Source organism: Entelurus aequoreus, linkage group LG13 (assembly GCF_033978785.1).
Source record: "Entelurus aequoreus isolate RoL-2023_Sb linkage group LG13, RoL_Eaeq_v1.1, whole genome shotgun sequence".
NCBI lineage: Eukaryota > Metazoa > Chordata > Actinopteri > Syngnathiformes > Syngnathidae > Entelurus > Entelurus aequoreus.
In genome coordinates this window covers 42,433,954-42,456,584 of record NC_084743.1, presented here as the reverse complement: position 1 = coordinate 42,456,584, position 22,631 = coordinate 42,433,954, and the positions used below count along the sequence as shown (strand labels likewise).

Genomic DNA, 22,631 nt, shown 5'->3' with positions numbered 1-22,631 from the left:
TCCTGTTATACACATAATAATAATACCCGAATGCAGCTGAGATAGGCTCCAGCGACCCCCCGCGACCCCGAAAGAGACAAGCGGTAGAAAATGGATGGATGTTGAAGCACAGTTTGGCTGACTACGGTCGCCCTAATGCTCTGCATTTCATCAAGGGGTGTGGCTTCGCAGCTTACCAAAGTCGCACTAAAACATTTCGACAGATTTTGTGATGTTTTATATTCTCAGTGAAACATCAACGTTTTGGTGTTGCTATCGTCATTTATTGAACCTCCAGTCCACACATATCTCTTATGTCTAACTGCCATCTACTGGTAATACTTATCTGCATTAGGCGCACCGGGTTATAAGGCGCACTGCAACGTTTTTAGGTGTGCCTTGTAGTCCAAAAAATATGGTATTTTTATTCATGTCGATATCATTATTGTATATTTTGTTAAACTCACTGTCTAGAGTGTGTTTTTTGTTGAAAAAACATTGTTATACTGCTCAGCTTATCCGCCTTTGTTTTAGGGTCCAAGATTTGTTAGTTTTGACTCGTAACGGTACGTAAGCTTGAGAAAGACAGAAGAAATAGTCGTGCATCTTTTTGCCGCAGCCACATTGCTTATTCAGGCCGCATTTGCAGAGTTCAATCAGGTGTGCTCCAGGAAACTCCAAACATGGGCATGAGAAGAGAACGTAGAGAACAGCAAGACTGGACACAGGTAAGACATGATCATGACAGTACTTTTATCATCAGATTGTAACTGAACTTTTGTTTAAATTTACTACAAAGATGATTTTACCACAGAAAAATATATTCCAGTAAAATATTTCCTTTACAGTACTGTCTTTCACATTAATGCCAGTTCTTCTGTGAAATGAGCACCAAGACACAGGTAAAAGTTTGCTACTTGATAACAACACAGGATTGAAGCAAACTCTCACAAGTGTCTTTTTTGGCAGTTTGTTTTTTGCTCTCTTTGCGCTTGCTTCAGGCAAAATGTGTCATATTTCACACATCCAGGAAGAGGTAGACTTACCAAAGTCCAACTTGCCTCAGCTGGTTAGACAGTTGAGGAAAGGAAAAAAATTGTCATCAATGGCTTTTGTTTTCATTATCCCACAAAACCCACTGATGTCAAATGTTGTTTTAATCAGCTTTAGCACGGCCTCAGATTGCAAAGGTCCAGTTCCTGAGGCTTCTTTCTCCCAGAGCAGTGGTCTCTTGGCAGACCGAGACCGTTCTCTGTCATGCAGCGTACTGGCCGTCTTTTAAAGCCCCTTCCACAGGACTTGGAACAGTGCGACCAGGCCCCAATATCCCAGACGGGACAAGGATCCCCACATGATCTCAGAGCAACAGGCCTGCCAGCACTGTCACAACCGACTGCAGGATGCCCTTCCACACTCTGACACTGCACCAACCTTTTCTGCAGACCGCTACCGCAGGTCACCGTGCACGCATCCCAGTTTCCTGTCACCCAGTGCTCTATCGGCCGCTTCCCCATCACCTTTTTCTTGGCTTCTACTTTGTTCTTATCCAATAAGACGCTGTTGTGCGCCACGTGGCCCCTCTCCTCTTTCCGCAGAATTTTTTCCTCTTTACTCTCCTTGGCAATATAGTAGGAGTAGCGCACTCTGGGAGGGGTCATCTTTCCCACTGAGAGCACCTCCACTGTCAGTGCCTCTTGCAGCGGTCTGGTGGCCTGAAGAATCTCTACAGACGTTGAAGTGCCACTGTAACGTAACAGGCTGCCCTTCACCAGCAGATCACGCTCTACGGCTGACACCACATAGTTTCCATTCAGTAGATACTTCCCATGCCTGTTTTTCACCGCTAGGTAGTTTTCATCACTGACAATTCCTCGGTAGCCCCGCTGGCGGATGTCTATGTTGGAGGCACCAACAGGCACCAACACAACAAAGTTGTAGCCGTGACTGGAAAAGAGCATAGATGTTAACAGGTTAATGCCATTGCAGTCGAGTTGACTTCAAAATATATATGAACTTCCTAAACCAGGTCTATTCAAATAAATTGTTCTAGTGGGCACTGGTCCAGAAAGTTAAGGACCGAGCCGAACCTCTCCCTTCATTGTTCATTTTTATTTTGAGAAACAGCATCCATTGGAGTGGCCATTTGTTTTTGGTCTATTTTTTTGTCAGAGTTACAAATTGCAGAAAGAAAATGGCCGTGCTACCCAAAATACAAGTGTCCACTGCAGTGGACGCTGTCTTTTAAGAGGTTAAAATGTGAATACAAGGATCTGCCAATGTGTTTACACTGGTCCAAGATCCTCTGTACCACATGAGCATGCCAGAGGTTGTAGGATTAAGCTGCAAGAAACTTTTGAACTGAACCCACAGGCCGGTCTGGTGTCATTACCGGGCAGATTTGGCCCCTGGGCCATGAGTGGAAATGCCTTCTTTTGTTAGAAAAAAGACCAAAAGAAAATTATTCTTTGCAGATCTTCGTGTCAAAATTAATGGATGTGAAAATGTACAGAGAAGCTTGTTTTATCGGCTTATTCATGTCAACATAAGCGGTTGTCAACAGAACCAAAAATATAAACAAGCCATTACTTGCACATTTACTTTGGAGGGAGACATACAGCGCTTCACATTTTCCACAGTTTGTTATGTTACAACCCTATTCCAAAATACACACAATACTCCATGATGCCAATGTGAAACGTTTTTGGGTTTTTTTATCAAGAAAATTTAGCAAATTTATTAAAAATAAAAACATTTCAAAATAAAAACATTTAAAAATCACGTGTGTGTGCTTTGAGTGTTTGTGTATAGAAAAGTGCTATATAAATCAAATCTATTATTATTATTATTAGGAATAAAGTCCATTGCATAGTTGAATTTTTTGCTCGTATCTGCTTTTAGTGGTCAGATCTAGGCCCCCTGCGTACATAGTTCGCACTCTGTTTGCTGCACAGTAGACATATTGGTTTGGTGGCCCACCACTTTGTTTACTTCAGCTCAAAAGTCACATGACTGAATACAACCTACTGCTGCCAAAGTTGCATCAACAAAGTATTGAGCAAAGGCTGTGAATAGTTATGTACATGATTTTTTTAATATTTTCAATACATTTTTAAAATTATATATATATACTTTTCCCATTGTCATTATTGGTATTGTGTGTAAAATTCTGAGGACAAACATAAATGTATTTCATTTTGGAATAAGGCTATAATATAACAAGATATGGAAAATGTGACACGCTGTGAATACTTTACGGATGCACTGGAGAATGGGTGGTAATAAACGATTTGTTTTAACCTATAGTAGTTTGTTGATATGGTTTTCATCCATTTCTGCATATTTTCATTGTTATTGTGTTTCTATATGCTATTTGTTGCCCTTGTCTGACAGAGCTGAAGTAATTTCACTGTGAAGCTTGACTAAAATGACAACGTTTTTGTACATGCACAAATCTTACTTCCAGTTTCAAAATGTCAAAGAATTAGCGTGCCAATAGTTTTTGCTTTTGTTTACTTTTTTTGCACAATTGTCTTTGTTTTGCAATCGTGTGTAATAAAAGGGAATAATTGTATTATTTTGGTGATATTGTAACATTGTATTATATTGTTGTGTTTATCATAGGGGTGCTGAAATAAATCTTTGCACATACAAATCCGGATCCTTATTTATTTCCTTTCCAAACTTTTTTTTCTTAAGAATGTACAAAATACGTTTTTTAGGCCATCTCCACACTCACTGCACGTATATGCCATACGTCAGCAGCCAATAGGAGATTGTGTAACCTAAAAACCTGTTTTAAAAGGTTTTATTATTATTTTTACACCAAATAATATATTGTGAGAATGTGTTTCAATCGAGAATCGTGCTGAATTAAGATTTGGTTCTGAAACTAATCGTCACCCTAAGAATTGGAATGAAATTGTTGTAAGAATCACATGCCTACATTTTAATATTGTTTACACAAAATGTTATTTGTTGTTATTTGGCCTAGAATTTTTCCTCCGTTTTATTCTGATTATAATCCCGATTTAGAAAAAAATCATAAATCTGAAAATAGTCTTGAAAAATGTTCAGATAAAAAGTATTTTTTTCGGTATCAGCAATGCTGACTATGTACTTAACTTGTAATCGAATGAGAACAAATTGTGAAGTATGGCCCACCCCTAATGTAAAATAATGTTTAGGCAGAAAATTCTCCTTAAAAGTAGTTGTTTTTGTGTCCCTCTTGTTTGGATTGCGAGACTCAAATGTGCAAACAGAATTACTTACATGGGTTTTGTGAACATTCCTGAGACCTTCTTGCAGCCCTGGTTGTCTCCGCCACACACACCACATTTGTCAAACTTTTTCTTGGAGTCAAGCTTCCCATCGCAGCCTGCTTTAATACATCTCCCTTGAACACAAATCGCACTGGAGTCTGGAGAACAAGGTGTCCCGTCGACAACCTGCAGAATTTGAATAGTGCATCATTAAGGCTAAAAAATACAGAAAAAAAAAAAAAAGCCTGAGAAAACTTTTTTTATTAATTTTCTCTGTAGAAACTCAGTCCATGGTGTAGCAGCAACCAGTTCTTGTATCTGGTACACTTATCTACAAAATGATTAACAGTTACCTTAATACGTCTATAAAATCACAAGGTATGGAATATTGGCTGTCCAATATTATTTCCAATGTGATACCGGATCATATAATTGTTTTTGCTGTTTTTTGCCAACAGTCCACAGTCTGGAATTATTTCCATATTTCGCCATCGGATAGTAAATAAGCAATTTGCAATGACTGTAAAGCGCTGGTTATGCAAAGGGCTGAGTAAGACACGTCTTTTTTCAATGCTCCTAATCCAACATTTTACCTCAGAAATAATCCATCAGAATCACAGGCAGTGTTTATGCAGCAAAACACGGACAAGCGACCGGCAGTGTTGAAAAAAAAAAAAAAAAAACTCAGCAATTGCCAGTTAAAATGGAGACAAGAGACAACACGGACAAAAAACCTAGAAAGTACAAGTCTATCGGTGACAACATTGAAAAGTTATAAATTGTTTTCCTGCTTCACAGCACACATCTATGGTGTATTCAAAGACTGCCAAACAAAGTACGCCACAAAATCTTCAATTTAGATACTGCGGTGTATCAAAAGTGCCATATTTGTGTTATTTTGCGCAGCGTTTATTTGCTACAAGCAAAAGAAGCTTAATATGTTTGTTCATTACACAACGTGTGACCTGATGTTAGTTTGACCAAAAAAAAAGCTGCTGCAAATATCTGTAACAGTTGATATCAGTATTTTAAATGAAGGACTGGACAGCATCGGTATATTGGAAATCGGTAAAAAGCTAAAATCAGAATTCCCTAATTTCTACGATTTCTTAGTTTGAAATTAACAGTAGCAGTTCTGAACAATGCATGTATATTCTTTACCATAAAAAGTCACTGGAAATGAAACGAGAATGCTACAAAAAAATATATAATTCATGATTAGGAATCTTGCCTTAACTTTGCTTTCTCTTTCATATGAATAAAGTGCCACTTTGTGTACTTTTGTACATACAGGTTTTGGAGCAACATATGTTGCCATCTAAGCAACGTCTTTTTCATGGACGCCCCTGCTTATTTCAGCAAGACAGTGCCAAGCCACATTCTGCATGTGTTACAACAGTGTGGCTTTGTAGTAAAAGAGTGCGGGTACTAGACTGGCCTGCCGTAATCCAGACCTGTCTACCATTGAAAATGTGTGGCGTAAAATACGACAACGGAGACCCCGGACTGTTGAACAACTTAAGCTGTACATCAAGCAAGAATGAAAAGCCACCTGAAAAAGCTACCTGAAAAGCTTCAAAAATTGGTCTCCTCAGTTCCCAAACGTTTATTGAGTGTTGTTCAAAGGAAAGGCCATGTAACACAGTGGTAAAAATGCCCCTGTGCCAACTTTTTTGAAACGTGCTGCTGCCATTAAATTCTAAGTTAATGATTATTTGCAAAAAAAATATGTTTCTCGGTTTGACCATTAAACATATTGTCATTACAGTTAATTCAATTGAATATAAGTTGAAAAGGATTTGCAAATCATTGTATTCTGTTTTTATTTACCATTTACACAACGTGCCAACTTCACTGGTTTTGGGTTTTGTACCATATTGCACATACTAGACAACTTCTCTTTTAGAAGTAAGTAAACAAATAAGTTACAAAGTTATGACGGACAAGCTGTAAAAATGGATTGATGGATTAATGTACTTGTTTATTTGCTGTTAATGTCTGCTTACTTTTCTGTTTTAAAATATTTAATCTACACTTCTGTTAAAATGTCAACAATCACTTATTCTACTGTTGTTTGGGTACTTTATATAACTTTACAAATTTGGGTATAAATCAAATACCAAGTACTGTAGTTACAGGGCCATACATTGGTCATAATTAAAATGTCCTGAGTTTCTAAACAACAGAAAAGACAAAGGATTTTGTGATAAATAAAAATATCGATGTAATCATTGTAGTACCCACTCGTTACGTCTCAACGTTCCAGTCGATATTTGTGCCGATCCACCTATTTGTTTACATTCGGAGCGCTAACTTGCTGTTAGCGGTTAGCTATTGTATCCTCCTAATATGTTTAGTAAAGCATGTTTATCTATTCCTCCCCTCCTGCAGGAATGATATGTGTAAGAAACATACTTTATTTGTTGCCATGGAGGAAAAATGTGTTTTTTGGAAGATGCTAAAACACTGTGTGGACGGACGTTAACCGCTAGCTAGCTAGCCACCAATTTCAGAGCAGCGCTTGAATGTTTATAGCTCCACCACCTTTATCGTTTTAGAGACAAAATACATCCATTCTCTCTCTTCTGTCTCCACAGTGTTACTGCTTGCAAGTGGTATGTGCGTGTGTTTATGTTCACTCGCGACATACGCCAAGAGCGTCATCAGGCATATGAAAAAAAACTACCGTAACTTTTCAAAGACAGCAATGTCCCTTTTTTAATTCGTTACTACCGTTATACCGTACAACCCTAGTCCATTTTTTTGTGGTTAGTGTAAAATTATTTTGACCAGAAACAAATGGCACTTTCCCTATCATAGACAAAGTGTAGGGGTTAATATGTTAAAATAAGTTGCCTTGATTCAACTTTTGCAAAGGAAGACAAAGAAATGAGCAGCAGAATGTTACAATTAGTTACAGTACATACCTTTGGAGCAAGAACATAGAAGTAACCGGTTCCATTGGCACGGCAGATGAGCTTGCATTTATCCTTGGGGGAAATGCCAGAATATTTGGGAACCCAGACCACAGAGGAGCCCAGTCTGTTTGTATTCAGGTTAATGCCATTGAATGCCTCACACTGCTCTTCACGGAAACTCTTCCCTGTAGTCACACGTAAACACGGTAAACAAATAATGGCAACTTATTTGTCATGTGTGACATTGAGTGTCCTTTACTAGGTCTTTTGTAGACTGTCACTGTACCTGTATCAAGACAAGGACTCAGGTTGCAGGAACGATATTTAATTCGAAGGCCGTAGCAATATTTGCCTCCATTCTCAGGGACTGGATTGTTACACTCTCTTTTGGCCAGCTGGACACCTCCACCACAAGTTCTGGAACATTCTACAAATGCACCCCACTTACCCCATCTACCATCCACCTAGGAGAAATTTAGAAAATATATTCGGGTCACCACAAATACAGCATTTATACCTGCTACACCTGTCTGCTACAAAATGATTTGGGTAATATGTTACCACACGTGTTCTGTCCACTGGACCAGTGGTGTCAAACGTACGGCCCGCGGCCCGGACCAGGCCCGCGAACAGGTTTTATCCGGGCCGCGGGATGAGTTTGCTAAGTATAAAAATTAGCCGAAATTGAAATTGATTGAAAGAAACTGCTGTTCTAAATGTGTCCACTAGATGTCGCAATAGCAAGTATTTGTATATTTGTAGATGATGCTACATATGTAAAAAAAAATAAACCACATGATGTTAGTGCACCAGTTGAGGAAAATGAGCAAACTACATAGATAACATCCTGCAATTTGATTTTGATATATTCTTTTTTTATCTTGATAAATTGAAAATGAACACCAATGAGTTGACTGATGAACATTATCACATAATTTATTCAGAAAGTATAGATAACGACAAATAAAGATAGAATACTATTAACCGCAATATGTAAGTGTAAAAATAAAACCCAACAACATTATGATTTGTAAATTTTCAAAATGTGCTTGTTCTATTTTTAAACAAAGAAAACAATGTGAAGTTATCTTTATTTTTAAGTTATCGTGCCATGATTTTACCAGTGCGGCCCACTTGGGAGTAGATTTTTCTCCATGTGGCCCCGATCTAATATGAGTTTGACACCCCTGCAATAGACAAATAGTCAATGAGTTACGTATGGACTATTTGGTGACTGTCTGCCTAAAAAATCTGGTCAACAGATATCAAATGTCAGTCGAGAAGTGATGCTGCAGTCAGCAATGTCAGACATAAATCTAAGAAAGTTACAGTTTACAAGCTTATTTGGGATACAAGCAGTTTCTCCGTTAATTTTCATGCTTAAGGCTGCGACCAAAAATTCTGGTTAAGAGCGTCCACACCTCGATTTGACATAGCGAATGTCACAGTGAACCTCATAAGATCCAATCAAAACACCCAATGTCTCACTTGCTAGCATTAGCTATAGCAAGACAACAAACTTTGGCTACGCTTACACTGTAAGGTATGATGCTCAATGAAATCAGATCTTTAATGTAGTCATTCACATTACCAAAAAAATATGTGACTGTGTATGTGAATGTGCCCTGATTTGGGATGGCCTCAGTCCTGGCAGATTTATGACAATTTGAGGAAGTTTGTTCAACTGGAATCGACATTTATTATTTCATGTAGGAGAATAGGAATAGGACAATAATGTTAGCTATGGTAGTTTGTGGAGATGCCGGGCACTTGTTGCATGTGGGTGAGCAGGCCAAGCATTAGGACACTAATGTAGACTTAGACTTAGACTTAGACTTAGACAAACTTTATTGATCCACAAGGGAAATTGTTCCACACAGTAGCTCAGTTACAAATAATGGAAAGGATAAGAATAAGGATATAAAGTAGACTAAAAATGTACCGTAGTAGAAATATAAAATATAACATATACTGTATCTAATATATATATGTAGGTCCTCTTATAGTTTTTACACTTCTCCAACATTATATTTTCACTATTGACTGTTTTCTGCTTCTTTGCCCACTGTTTACTAGTGCACCTCTCTGTATATTTGTGCCAGGTTTACATGTCACATATGAGTAAAAAAAAAAAAAAACAGGAACTGACCTGCATTGTGAGCATAGCCTTTGTCTTTTCAACCATGGGAACAAAGAAAGTGAATGTGAAGGACGGTGGACTTTGGCTATGTTTACATTGCAGGATAAGATGTCTAATTCAGATTTTTTTTTTTTGTCAAATACAATATTTTTATGTAGTTGTTCACATTACAAAATTATTGCGACGTCTAGTGTGAACGCAAAGTGACCTGCATGCAGACATGGCGTCACACGTGCTGCAGTGTTTACAGAAGTAATTATGGTTTCAATTCTAGTAGGTCTCAGTTGTGGCACATTTGTGGCAATTTCAAGGATTTTGTGCAATCGAAGTGAATATTTTCTGCTACAACTTTCACTATACTCAAGCAAAATTAATCGATAACGCCATTTAAGGGTGCTGAAGTAATTTGTAAATGGCATACATTTGTCCAGGAAAATATGGAGAACCTGCTGCTGATGTGTTTGACAGAGAAACAGCTCAAAGAAGATACAGTAGAAGTCCGCTTTCCAGGATAAATGTACATTATTCTTGCATTACTTCAGAAAACGTATTTGTCGTACATTTTATTGTATTATTTTGATACAATATTGGTTAGCTAGAACTTTGTTTTCTTCTATAAAAAAACATGTTAAAATGTTTGTTATTAAAATTTCAATTCATTTCAATGGGGAATGTTAATTTGAGCTAGTATTTTGGGTTGCAAAGCTCCGTCATGGAACAAAGTGAATTCATAAGCCAAGGTACCATTGTTCTGTTGTATTACTTTTGTTTAAATGTTACACACAATAAACGTTAGAAGTTGTCTTTAATGATTTCCAACTATTGAAGATTTTTAAAATGGGTTGGTGTCAGTCCTGGCAGATTCATGACAATTTGAGGTACTTTGTGCAACTGGAATTTGTGCATTGTTTGTTGCAAGTGGGTGAGAAGGCAAAAAAACATGTACAGCCAACACTTTGGCTTCAAGTTCATAGCACTAAAATGCTTTCTGCAATGTCTCACCTTGATATGCATCGTCATGTTCTTCTCAGTGCACGCCCCTTGGTAGCACACCCTGCCTGTGCCACAGCCGGTGCCATCCGCCCAAGGAAAGTGTCTGGTTTGACAGACTAGCTGTCCACGGGCTTTCCCAGTGCACCAGAGTTTGGAGCATGGCTGCATGTATGGGCAAGGCTTGGAGCCATCCCCAAAAGCCAGCTCACACTGTTGATGAAGACTGTAACTGTAGCCAGGAAGGTTATCTGGAAGAGCCAACTGTCTTTGGGGCTGATCCAGCAAACAGTCTCCTGGAAATAAAACAGCCCCAAAAAATTCTATTAATTCCAACTGTCGCTTTTCAACAAACAGTAGAACCTGTTTAAAGGCTTCATTATGGTATAATTATCGGCCTCTCCAAAGCATCTGGTGGAGCTTGACATGCACCTCTGAAAATAATTCTCATCTTGTGCCATTGATTGGTCTGCTTTTTACTACATTATTTCCGGTATGTATCTTTTCCTGTTCTTCCCATCTGTGAAAGCACTATTTTTAAATCCACTAAAAGAAAAAACTTTCGGAGCAACATGTACAAAAAAATATCTGGTTGTCGCTAAAAAGGCCCTCTAATGCTGACAACATGGCCAGTTATTTCATAGTTCTGGACCTAAAAAAGTATGTCTAAAGGTAAAATCTCCCCCAAAATCGACACAATAGTGATTTGGCTTGTTTGTTAATGAGTTTCATCACATTTTGGGACATTTTCATATTGTGTAATATGTGGTTTCGTGGCATCTTCATCCCGAATCATTTGAAGGAGTTAGCAACTACATTGTTGCAGGTTGTAACAAAACAACTAAAGATGGGGTCACCCTGCATACATTTCCAAATGATGAGCATATGAGGAAAATATGGACCTCTCCAGTGAAATTCACTCGCACAAAATGTGACGGACGAAGCGAAAATAGTGGAATTAGCAGCGATCATTTTAATAATTCTGACTTCGAAGAAGAAGGTTTTTGGTCAAAGCTTGGATAGGAAATATGTAAAAGACTCAAGCAAAATGCGATCCCTAAAATCCGGAGCACTATTGTAGAGAGAAGGATAGAGTCGGAACTTGTAGAAAAACGGGGAAAGAAGAGGAGATGAGGCAATCAAAAAAGCGAAGTTAAAGTTAAGTTAAAGTAGGGATGATGTTCGAAACCGGTTCTCCCGATTGTTCGATAAGAAAAGAACCGATTCCATGGATTCGAATCCCTTTTTGAGAACCGGTTCCCGTTATCGAAGCCACTATACCGTATTTTCGCAACGATAGGGCGCACCGTATTAAAAGGCGCTGTGTCAGTTGCGGGTGCTATTTCTGTATTTAACGCATAAATAAGGCGCAGCGTATTTTTGGGCGAAGGCATGGTTAAACATACGCAAGCTTAAAACATACGCTAGCATGCATGGACACTGTTTAAAAAGGCAGCAGGAGAAAAGCTGAGTTCGGTTGTACTTTATTGAAGTATTTATCAATGTACTCACTTTATTTTTTGATCAATCCTCATCCACAAATCCATCAAAGTCCTCATCTTCTGTGTCCGAAATGAACAGCTGGGCAAGTTCTCCATCAAACACGCCAGATTCCCTCTCGTCATTTCAAAAGTCAGTCTCGTTTTCCATTACCATAGCAAGCTAGCACAAGAGTAAAAGCCGACTTCTCTTGCTCCGTTGTGCGTATCGATTCACTAGCGTGCTGGTCCCCTTCTTCTCCAGTGTGCTTCACCGGGATGTCGAAAGTGAGCAGCACCTCGTCCATGTTGGTGATGTGTTTGTCTGCAATTTTTTTATTTACAACGCACATAACAGCACTATATGCTCACTGGGGGCGTGCCTTTAGCGTCCTCTCTCACCTGAAACCTTCACCCTATAACATCCGCATGCTGTCCTCAGTCACGTCCGCCTTTCCTCCATATAAACAGCGCGCCGGCCCAGTCATATAACATCTATGGCTTTTGGAACTCAATGCACACACAACAACCTATCTGGATTCGATAAGAGATTCGATAAGGAATCGGTTCGATAAGAGGATTCGATAATGGGCTCGAACTCGATAATTTCTTGACAAACATCATCCCTTAAATTACCACTGATAGTCACACACACACTAGGTGTGGTGAAATTACCCTCTGCATTTGACCCATCCCCTTGTTCTATCCGCTGGGAGGTGAGGGGAGCAGTGAGCAGCAGCGGTGGCCACTTTGGTGATTTAACCCCCAATTCCAACACTTGATGCTGAGTGCCAAGCAGGGAGGTAATGGGTCCCAATTTTAAAGTCTTTGCCGTTAGTATTCTATTGTGTGTTCTCTTCTACTGATGTTTTCCTTAAGATGCTCAAGGAAATACTGAAAGAGCATGAGGAAACACAGGCTATAGTGTCTATGGAAAAGAAGATGGAAGAGCAGGGAAATCCAAAAATGGTGATTATTTTATTTATTTTTTTTGCTCATAATGTTAACCGTACCAGTTCTGAAGTAATGGTTGACCAGGGGTCAAAAGCATGCAATTAAAATAAAGTAACTTTTCAACCTTTATAAAATATCTTCATAACTTTTGAGATGATACTGCGACTTACAACTAATGGAATGACTTTTTTTTTTTAGATAAAGATTATTTATGTATTTAATATTTGTTTACTTACTATTGTATATTATTTATTTATTATTCATTCCCTGTTCTGTTACAGAGAACAAGGAAACTGTATAAAATTGCTATGGCATGAAAGGGGTAGGATTGCATAAGCTCAGCTTCTTCCTACTCCTTTTTGGATGTGCTGTAATGAAACAACTGGAAATATGTGATGCACTACATTGTATCATATGCATGTTCGAAATAAACTGAAACTGAACTGAACTGAAACTGAACACTTTTGTCTTGGCCTGAGGGGGTCTGTATCCCTTTCACTGGCACTAAGCAACACACACACATTCCGACTGGCCACATTTGATTTTAACAATATAATAAAGGCAAAGGCACAAAATATTTGTTTTGCCAATGCATTTAATGTTTCATATTCATATTAATATTTTTGAGGACATCTATTAATTTATCACGGCGATCATATTGCTATCTACTGCTGTTACGTAATCCTGTGACTCATTGGCCATGTCACGCGGACAGCAGCAGACCTCCTCGGTCTGCTGCTTCTGCCAACATATCACAAAGGATACAAAATAGTTGGACTCTTGTTTGATTACTCAATTTATTAATACAATACAGGAGATTCCAGCAAGAATCTCCTGTATTGTATTAATAAATTGGAGATTCAGGAGAGATACAGGACATTCCAGCAAGAATCTCCTGTATTGTATTAATAAATTGAGTAATCAAACAAGAGTCCAACTATTTTGTATCCTTTGTGATATGTTGGCATGTTTACATTTAAAAGATTTGAAGCAAGTCCATGCATCCATTTTCTACCACAATTGTCCCTCTTGGGACTGCTGTGGTGGGGTGGGGACGGGGGGTTAAGTATCATTGTAGTGACAATCTTTTCAAACGTGGTGCAGCACTAATTTCCCCGGGTCAGTTTTGGCCACGCAAATATATCTTATGATTCAATTTCTTCCTGACACGACCGTTTCCATTTTTGATTTCAGCCTGTGTTCAGTTCTCCCAGACACGGCAATTAATGACAGGCTGACAATCGCTCTGCGGTTTGCTCCAACACACTGACTTGTGATTGGTCAGAACGTGCCGAGCTCAAGCACAAGTCTATTTTCAATATGATTTGCATACGTATATGGGGACGTGGTCTGGGCATTATATGGGCGCGCCAAGCCGTGCACACGTCTGCAAAGGATTCCAAGTCGATTGCGAGGTAAAAAGTAACGTGCTTGGATTTGTGTGAGTGAACAATTGCATTGATCTGAATTTGTATTGGCTTACGCCATTTTCTGAAATTTGATCATGCCTCCATATTTAGTACGAAAGCCACGCAACTTGCAGTGCATGAGGCCCCTGGTGGTTCCAAACTTCTTCCATGTACGTATAATTTAGGCCACAGTGCTCATTTTCCAAACGTCTTCCATTTACGTATAATTTAGGCCACAGTGCTCATTGGGACCTTCAAGGCAGCAGATATTTTTCTGTACCCTTCCCCAAATTTATTTATGTCTCGATGCACATCTGTCTTGGAGATTTACAGACAATTCCTTGCCATGCACTGTCAAGTGTGGGACCTTATATATCAGGGGTGGGCAATTAATTTTTACCGGGGGCCGCATGAGCAACCCGAGCACTGCTGGAGGGCCACATCGACAATATTTCAATTAAATTTTGCTCAATATTATTTTTTATATATACCGTAAGATAAATAATAATAATAATAATAATTAATAATAATAGTAATACTTCAACATAGTGTGTGTAACAGCATTCCATGACTAATATAAATAAATTAACATTAATAATAAATGACAGTAAAATAAGCACACGTATGACTGAGGAGTCATAGTGTAACTTTGTGTGGTGTTTGAGTTGTCCGACTTTTTGTGTGGCCATAAACGCACCAGTGGTTTAGTGCTATGCGTGTTGGTGACAGATGACAAGTTGGTTTTGGCCTGGTTTGTACGGCAGAAAATGACTAGTTTTTCGAGATAGAAGTGTTTTACTTATGTTTTTGGTGTGGTTATGGCCGAATATAAACAGTTTTGCTCAATAAAGTGATCGATATAATTCCTGGCCTCGAAGCATCTCGATAGACGTTACAATAATTGAACGGTGTTCAATTGAACGGTGTTGACGAACACCGTTAGGGCCGCTTGTTGTCACTGTCACTCAAAGTTGCATTGCAAAATTACATAGAATAAATATGTTTATTTTGTTTAGAATTCAGATGGGATTTGATTTGGTGCGCGGCATATATTTGCTGCGCGCAGCAAACGCTTGAGCAGTGCGAAATTGCGCAGGCACGCACCTTAGAGGGAACGTTGCATGGCAGTCCATGTCTTGTTGAAAACACGCCATTCTTCATCAACTTTTCTCTTTTTAGCGTCTCGGGTGTAAACCGTGCATCACTTGTCGCTGCATGTGCACCTTCACTCGCAGGTTACACACGGACACACGCCCATAAATAATACTTTTCAAAATAAAAGCAGCACAGTTGTATTGCGCGCACGACATAGATGTTTTTTCAACTTTATTTTGTAATTAATTATTGCAGCTGTTCACATTCACTCACAATCACGCACACGCATACGTCCACACGGAAGTAATACAGATAACGATTTTCAAAACAAAAGCAGCACCGTTGTATTGCACACTCGACATAGATACTTTTTAAAATTTATTTTGTAATGTATAATTGGCCTCACGCGGGCCGGACAGGGACGCACAAAGGGCCGGATGCGGCCCGTGGGCCGCAGAATGCCCAGGTCTGTTATATATAGACAAATGTGTGCCTTTCCAAATCAAGTCCAACCAACTGAATTTAATACAGGTGGTGTCACAAACTCGCATGGCTGCGGTATTAGTGACCCCAAGATGCAGGAACCAGGAGAGTGAAGATCAGGTAAGATGATTTTAATTCACTCAAACAGAGGATGAAGCAGTCGTGCGTGTAAGGTCCATAGCATCAATCTATCCTCGAGCACTGAGGAGCACGCGAGACAGGCATAAATAGAAGCCTGCTGACTATTACCACCAGGTGTGGCAAGGCTGCCTAATCAGCAGCAGGTGAGGGGAAAACAGAGCTCAGCGGAGACATGCAGAAAATGAAAATCAAAATAAGAGCACTGATATGAAATAAACACAAAACATACAGATCGTCACAAGTGGACTCTAATTCAGCTATAGGAACATCTCAAGGATGATCAGTTGAAACAGGATGCACCAGAGCTCACTTTTGAGCTTCATGTTAAAGGCTGAAATGTGCATGTGATATCTTAGTTTTTCATTTTTAAGCATTTTTGAGCAAAATTTCTACAAAAATAAAAAATAAAACAAATACTTTTCACATTGTCCTTATGGGGTATTGTGTGTAGAATTTTGAGGACAAAAATAAATGTATTCCATTTTGGAATAAGGTTAGAACATAACAACATGTAAAAAATGAAGCGGGTTTTATCCTCGCTCTCTCAAATGTGAGAGAGCGCTACCACCTTGTCGTTGGTGAGGGTGCTTGTGTCCTTCCATGACCTGAAGAGCTATGCCGTCTGGAGTCTAGAACTCCTGGTAGGGCCACCCAAGGCAAACAGGTCGACAGGTAGAGAAGCCAAACGAAGAGTAGTCAAGCTGGTCCTCCAGTTTGGAGGTTGGGCAATGGGGTAGTTCCTCATTTACTAAGGAAACCAGAAGCGTTCAGAGACCTTATGTGCAAAAAGGCACAAAGAAGGTAGTTAACTAAGGCAGGTAAGGTAAAAGGGTTTCAGTGTACTATTACAAAAAGTATTGTATGTACCTGTATTGTCCTGTCCATGTCAGAGTGGTAGGAACTGTATTATATCAATGAACTGAGAGAAAAAAAATTGAAGGAAAAAAAAATAGGCCAAATAACACTATCTTGTCAAAAAATATGACTAATATCACATTGTTTGTATAGCAAGCAATAATATTGATATTGTACAAATGATTTACGTTACGCTAAACTCAAAGTTGTGTTCACAGTAAAAGAGGGTAGTAAATCATTCTGTTTAATTGTCTTTTTTAAACAGACACCACTAAAAGAGTTTACACTGAGACAAACTTGGCCTAAAAAAGCAGCACAGGAAAGACAAATGACTATTAAGTGTAAATAGTATGATATTAAATGTGGATACTGGATCACACACTGATTTGCAGATTCTTGAATTGCATGCATGATGTCACTGGTTTTCTAAAATAAATCTATGGCTGTTTAGTTGGTAATTGCTCCATTTGTGCACCAGCTGGTTGCAAACGTTGTTGATCAACGTGTGCAATAGGCTTTCAAGAGCTGAAACAGTACAAGCGCAGCTGTGCGGCATGCACAACTTCGGTGAAGCTATGTAAAGACTCGGGGAATTGCAGAGTTCCCGAAAATTCTCTGTAGCATAATCACAAAGAATGATGATTTTCGTATTACAAGTTATTTGATATAATGCCATATTTGTAAAAAAAAAAATCTAAAAGGTTTACTTGGTAATTTATTCAGAAAGCAAAATACCTGGGACTATTTACCTATTATGTATACAATTGTTGTTCATTACTTAGTTAGTTAGCAAAATAACTCAAAAAGTTATAGGCGGCTTTTCATGAAACTTTCAGTAACTATCAGAAATGGGTTAAGGAACATGTCATTATTGTTGGGGCTGATCCATATCATTTATCCTACGTTACCTCACGTTTAGGATGCAAGTTTCAATTTCTGTGTATGTGTATGCGTGTGGACATCAACAAAGACAAAAACTCTGGATGACTGACAAGAGGCTTCACTCTGATTCTTTCATTCAACAAAGACAAAAACTCTGGATGACTGACAAGAGGCTTCACTCTGATTCTTTCATTCAACAAAGACAAAAACTCTGGATGACTGACAAGAGGCTTCACTCTGATTCTTTCATTCCGCCGTTGCTTGTATTCCGTCACCTGACGTCTTCCCGGAAGTTAAAAACACTGGTAGTCAATTAAACAAAAATGTCTGTTGTGCAGCAAGCAGTGCGCAAACACTCTGAGGATGCAAGGGGCCTAGAACTTTCTGCAAAAAGCAGATATGTGCAGAAAGACTATGCAATGGCATCTATGCCTATACGTTATCAAAAAATATTTGTCGAGTGATATTAAAGTTAAAGTTAAAATACCAATGATTGTGGTGACATTAGTCCTCTGCATTTGACCCATCCCCTTGTTCACCCCCTGGGAGGTGAGGGGAGCAGTGAGCAGCAGCGGTGGCTGCGCCCGGCAATCATTTTTGGTGATTTAACCCCCAATTCCAACCCTTGATCTGAGTGCCAAGCAGGGAGGTAATGGGTCCCATATTTATAGTCTTTGCTATGACTCGGCCAAGATTTGAACTCACAACCTACCGATCTCAGGGCGGACACTCTAACCACTAGGCCACTGAGTAGGTTACAAATGATAAATGGGTTATACTTGTATAGCGCTTTTCTACCTTCAAGGTACTCAAAGCGCTTTGACAGTATTTCCACATTCACCCATTCACACACACATTCACACACTGATGGAGGGAGCTGCCATGCAAGGCGCTACCAGCACCCATCAGGAGCAAGGGTGAAGTGTCTTGCCCAAGGACACAACGGACGTGACTAGGATGGTAGAAGGTGGGGATCGAACCCCAGTAACCAGCAACCCTCTGATTGCTGGCACGGCCACTCTACCAACTTCGCCACGCCGTTATCAAGGATTATCTATCGGTCGAGTTCCCAGATATGTCGAACTATCTTGTGCTCCAGACGTCAGTCTACACGACAAAACGGATGAAAACTGGAAAAAACATGGAGGTCTACAACTTTGTTGTGTGTGGCTGGGTCAAGGAAATTTGTATTCAGACTCTCCCAGTTAAATCATGCATTGGTTTTGCTTGGGTAAGATTGCATTTCATGATTTACAGCCGTGTTTGTTGCTTTGTTGTTGTTGTTGCACGCGCATTTTACAAGTATGTGTGTGTTTTCCGTCTTTATCAAAATATAACTATAGATTTCAACATATTTCATGTGCTGAAAGCCTTATTTATGATTGCTGTCGTTGGCAAAAAAACTTGTCTCTGAGGTTTTACTCACAATTGGTTTCCTTTTTTTAGACATGGTGCATTATGAAAAACCTGTAGCAAAAATGTGTTTTAAGAACTCCGAAACAACATCAAATACACATATTATCCTGATAAAACTTCAATGGGAAATACACAAAGGTAAAAGTATATCAAACAAATCTTTAACAATGTGATCACTGCAAACTTGTGCGTTCCTCGACTCCGCTCCCTTGTACTGGAGTGCGTGCCACTTTTGTAGTCGTCTTTTATAAAATTTTGCGCACTCGTTTGCCCTTCTTGTTTACCTCGCAAGAAACTCTGAAGAAACTTTCATATTTTTTGCAATTTGAAAGGTTCATACAGCTGAAACTAACGGAGCATAAAGCATTTTTCTTTGAGAAAGGCTAAATGGTGCCTTGTACCCATTGAGGACAGACGTTGGCTTGACCACCACGCATATTTAATGAACCGGACATGACGTCATGTAAATCCACGCAATCGATAGCTCAAAATGGTATTATTGAATTTTCATCTATCTTTCAATGTCAGAAATAGGCTAAGAAACAAGTCAATAAATGTCTGTGCTGATCGAGGTCACTGTCTGGATTCAGAGCCAAAAGTTTGTCTGTCTAAACATATATCTCCTAGCTAACTAACTAGCTAATGCTAATGAGTCAGACACCAGATGTTGGGTGAATCTTACAAGGTTCACTGTGGCATTCGCTATGCCAAGTAGTGATAGGGAGGTATCTTCAATTGTCTTATAACCCAAATGTTTGCACACAACTTAATGCAAAAATTAGTCGATAAACAGCTGGTATCTCAAAAATGTAGGAGGTAGGGCACTCGCAAGCCAAGGTATTATTGCATTCAGAACAAATCTAACACCACCAATGATTATTTCCATGAAAAAAACGAGTTACCACTGGTTGACTTCTAAAAAGAACAAAACAACAAGCCAGTCTTTTAAATGATTCTTTGAGTGCAAGGCCGCAGAACACCAGCTCCTTCAAAGAGCCACGTGCCGTGTGTGAATGTGTTTAGGGGTGTGCTGAGTCGACCGGGCTGGCGCAATTTCCAAGAAACATTGGTGAACAAAAAACTAACTACCTTACCTTCCCACACAGACAGTAAAGCGAGCCCAAAAAAATAACTAAATGCAACCGGCGACTCAGGAGAATTGCAAGCAACTTTGAAAAAAAGCCAAAGGTCGCTAAAAATTAACAGACTTGGCAACACTGAACACTTCACTAAAGCTAAAGAGCTAAACAGCGGTTCTAAGAGGGTACTTTGTTTTTCCAAATTTCCAAATATTTTGTCATATGAGTCTGGACAATGTATACGATAAATACAATTGTGGTCAGGAGTTTACATACACTTGTAAAGAACAGAATGTCATGGCTGTCTTGAGTTTCCAATAATTTCTACAACTCTTATTTTTTGTGATAGAGTGATTGGAGCACATACTTGTTGGTCACAAAAAACATTCATGAAGTGTGGTTCTTTTATGAATTTATTATGGGTCTACTGAAAATGTGAACAAATCTGCTGGGTCAAAAGTATACATACAGCAATGGTAATATTTGGTTACATGTCCCTTGGCAAGTTTCACTGCAATAAGGCGCTTTTGGTAGCCATCCACAAGCTTTTGGCAAGCTTCTGGTTTAATTTTTGACCACTCCTCTTGACAAAATTGGTGCAGTTCAGCTAAATTTGTTGGTTTTCTGACATGGACTTGTTTCTTCAACATTGTCCACACGTTTAAGCCAGGACTTTCGGAAGCCCTTCTAAAACCTTAATTCTAGCCTGATTTAGCCATTCCTTTACCACTTTTGACGTGTGTTTGTGTCATTGTCCTGTTGGAACACCCAACTGCGCCCAAGACCCAACCTCCGGGCTGATGATTTTAGGTAGTCCTGAAGAATTTGGAGGTAATCCTCCTTTTTCATTGTCCCATTTACTCTCTGTAAAGCACCAGTTCCATTGGCAGCAAATTGAACACAACACACAACAAGAAGCTAGAAAAAAATAAGGAACCTTTTGAATACAACTTTGGACTACAGCTGAATAAAAATGGCGGACACACACAAAGTGTTACGACGCACGCGCATTCTGCTTCCCCCTCCTCGGCGGGAGTACCTAGAGGCGCCGCGGTGAGCACCGCAGGACACGCCACCGCACGTGTCGCGCAGACCGCGCCCATGCCCCTCCGCAGCCGGAGACAATCTGCAATCTACACACCTGGACCTGACGAGAGGCAGCAGCATAAAGGCTCACTCCGCTGACTACTCCACACCCGAACATAGCCCTGGTTCAGTAAGCTTTACGTCTCTGGCTCCTCTCCTGTGTTTGTCTCTCTCGCTCGCTTTGTCTCCCTCGTGTCACTTTGTGTTGGTGACAAACCCCAAGATGCAGAGATGACGGCAGGCAATGAGCAGGAAAACATTATTTAATGTCCAAAAGTAAAAAATAAAGAAAAGACACAAATCAGGAACGCCAAACTGGAAAACGGGAAACAGGCTCCAGCAAACAGGAACTAGGAACAAAAAGACAGAAAGCAGTCCACGGCATACAGGAACAGAGACAAGTAACAGGTAGGAGCTACAAGTATTCATGACAATAATCCAGCCCAGACTAGATGGGAAGGCAGGTTCAAATAGCAGCTGGCTGATTGACACCAGGTGTGGCCAGGTGCCAATCAGCCACAGCTAAGGGTACAAAGCACTCAGGGAGATAATCAGGAAATGAAGACAAAATAAAAGCACTGACAGGAAACTAAGACAAACGCAACCAAACTGTCAGGGGCAACCCTGACAGTAGCTCCCCTTCCCATAACGGATACCAGACGTATTAAAAAATCCCGCCCCCCCCCAAACAAAACCAGTCCAAAGTCAAGGGAGGGTGGAGGGAGGACAAGAAGGTGGGCCGCCAGGCCAAGTGTCCCCGCAACCAGCGGGGAAGAGTCAGGTGGCGACGGCGAGTTGAACGCCGCCGCAATTGGCGAGGCGGCTCGACCACCGGCGTGGGAGGACCCACCGGAGACGATGGTGGTGGCGCCCTCTGCTGGCCCACCGGAGACGATGGTGGTGGCGCCCTCTGCTGGCCCACCGGAGACGATGGTGGTGGGGTGGCGCCCTCTGCTGTCCCAAAGGAGACGATGGTGGTGGCGCCCTCTGCTGGCCCACCGGAGACGATGGCACGGTCGGTTGCAGACCCACCGGAGATGATGGCGCCGTCGGTTGCAGACCCACCGGAGATGATGGTGGCGTCTGCCGGACAACCGCAGTGCATGGCGGCGTCTGCCGGACCACCGGAGTGCATGGCGCTGTCGGTTGCAGACCCCTCGGAGATGATGGCGCCATCTCTTGCAGACCCACTGGGGCGAGAAGTAGCTATGCCTCCCCAACTGCAAGGGACGGATCCCAGACGTCCCCCGAGAAGCCAACATAGGACAGGGATGGGTGGGAAGGATTGCAAAACGAGGCAAAGCTCTTCCTCGATTTAGCCATCAATTCTAACGCTTTGTTAAGCCTCTCCGTCATGGAAATCTCTGCGGGGTTCGTGCTAGAAGGCTGGATTATTCTGTCACTTTGTGTTGGTGACGAACCCCAAGATGCAGAGATGACGGCAGGCATTGAGCAGGAAAACATTAT

At 40.4% G+C, this 22,631-nt stretch overlaps 1 protein-coding gene across 1 annotated transcript in view; it reads right to left on the bottom strand.

The window, feature by feature from the left end:
- Nucleotides 1–387: 387 nt before the first annotated feature.
- The window catches only part of LOC133663422 (A disintegrin and metalloproteinase with thrombospondin motifs 15-like), a 60,940-nt gene continuing 38,696 nt past the window's right edge, over nucleotides 388–22,631 (bottom strand). Inside the window, exons 4-8 of the mRNA XM_062067883.1 lie at nucleotides 10,299–10,582; nucleotides 7,443–7,620; nucleotides 7,166–7,341; nucleotides 4,249–4,424; nucleotides 388–1,923 (exon numbers count right to left, since the gene is read on the bottom strand). Of these exons, the coding sequence (XP_061923867.1) occupies nucleotides 1,146–1,923; nucleotides 4,249–4,424; nucleotides 7,166–7,341; nucleotides 7,443–7,620; nucleotides 10,299–10,582 (1,592 nt within the window). The 3' untranslated portion in view covers nucleotides 388–1,145. The remainder of the gene's footprint in view (nucleotides 1,924–4,248; nucleotides 4,425–7,165; nucleotides 7,342–7,442; nucleotides 7,621–10,298; nucleotides 10,583–22,631) is intronic.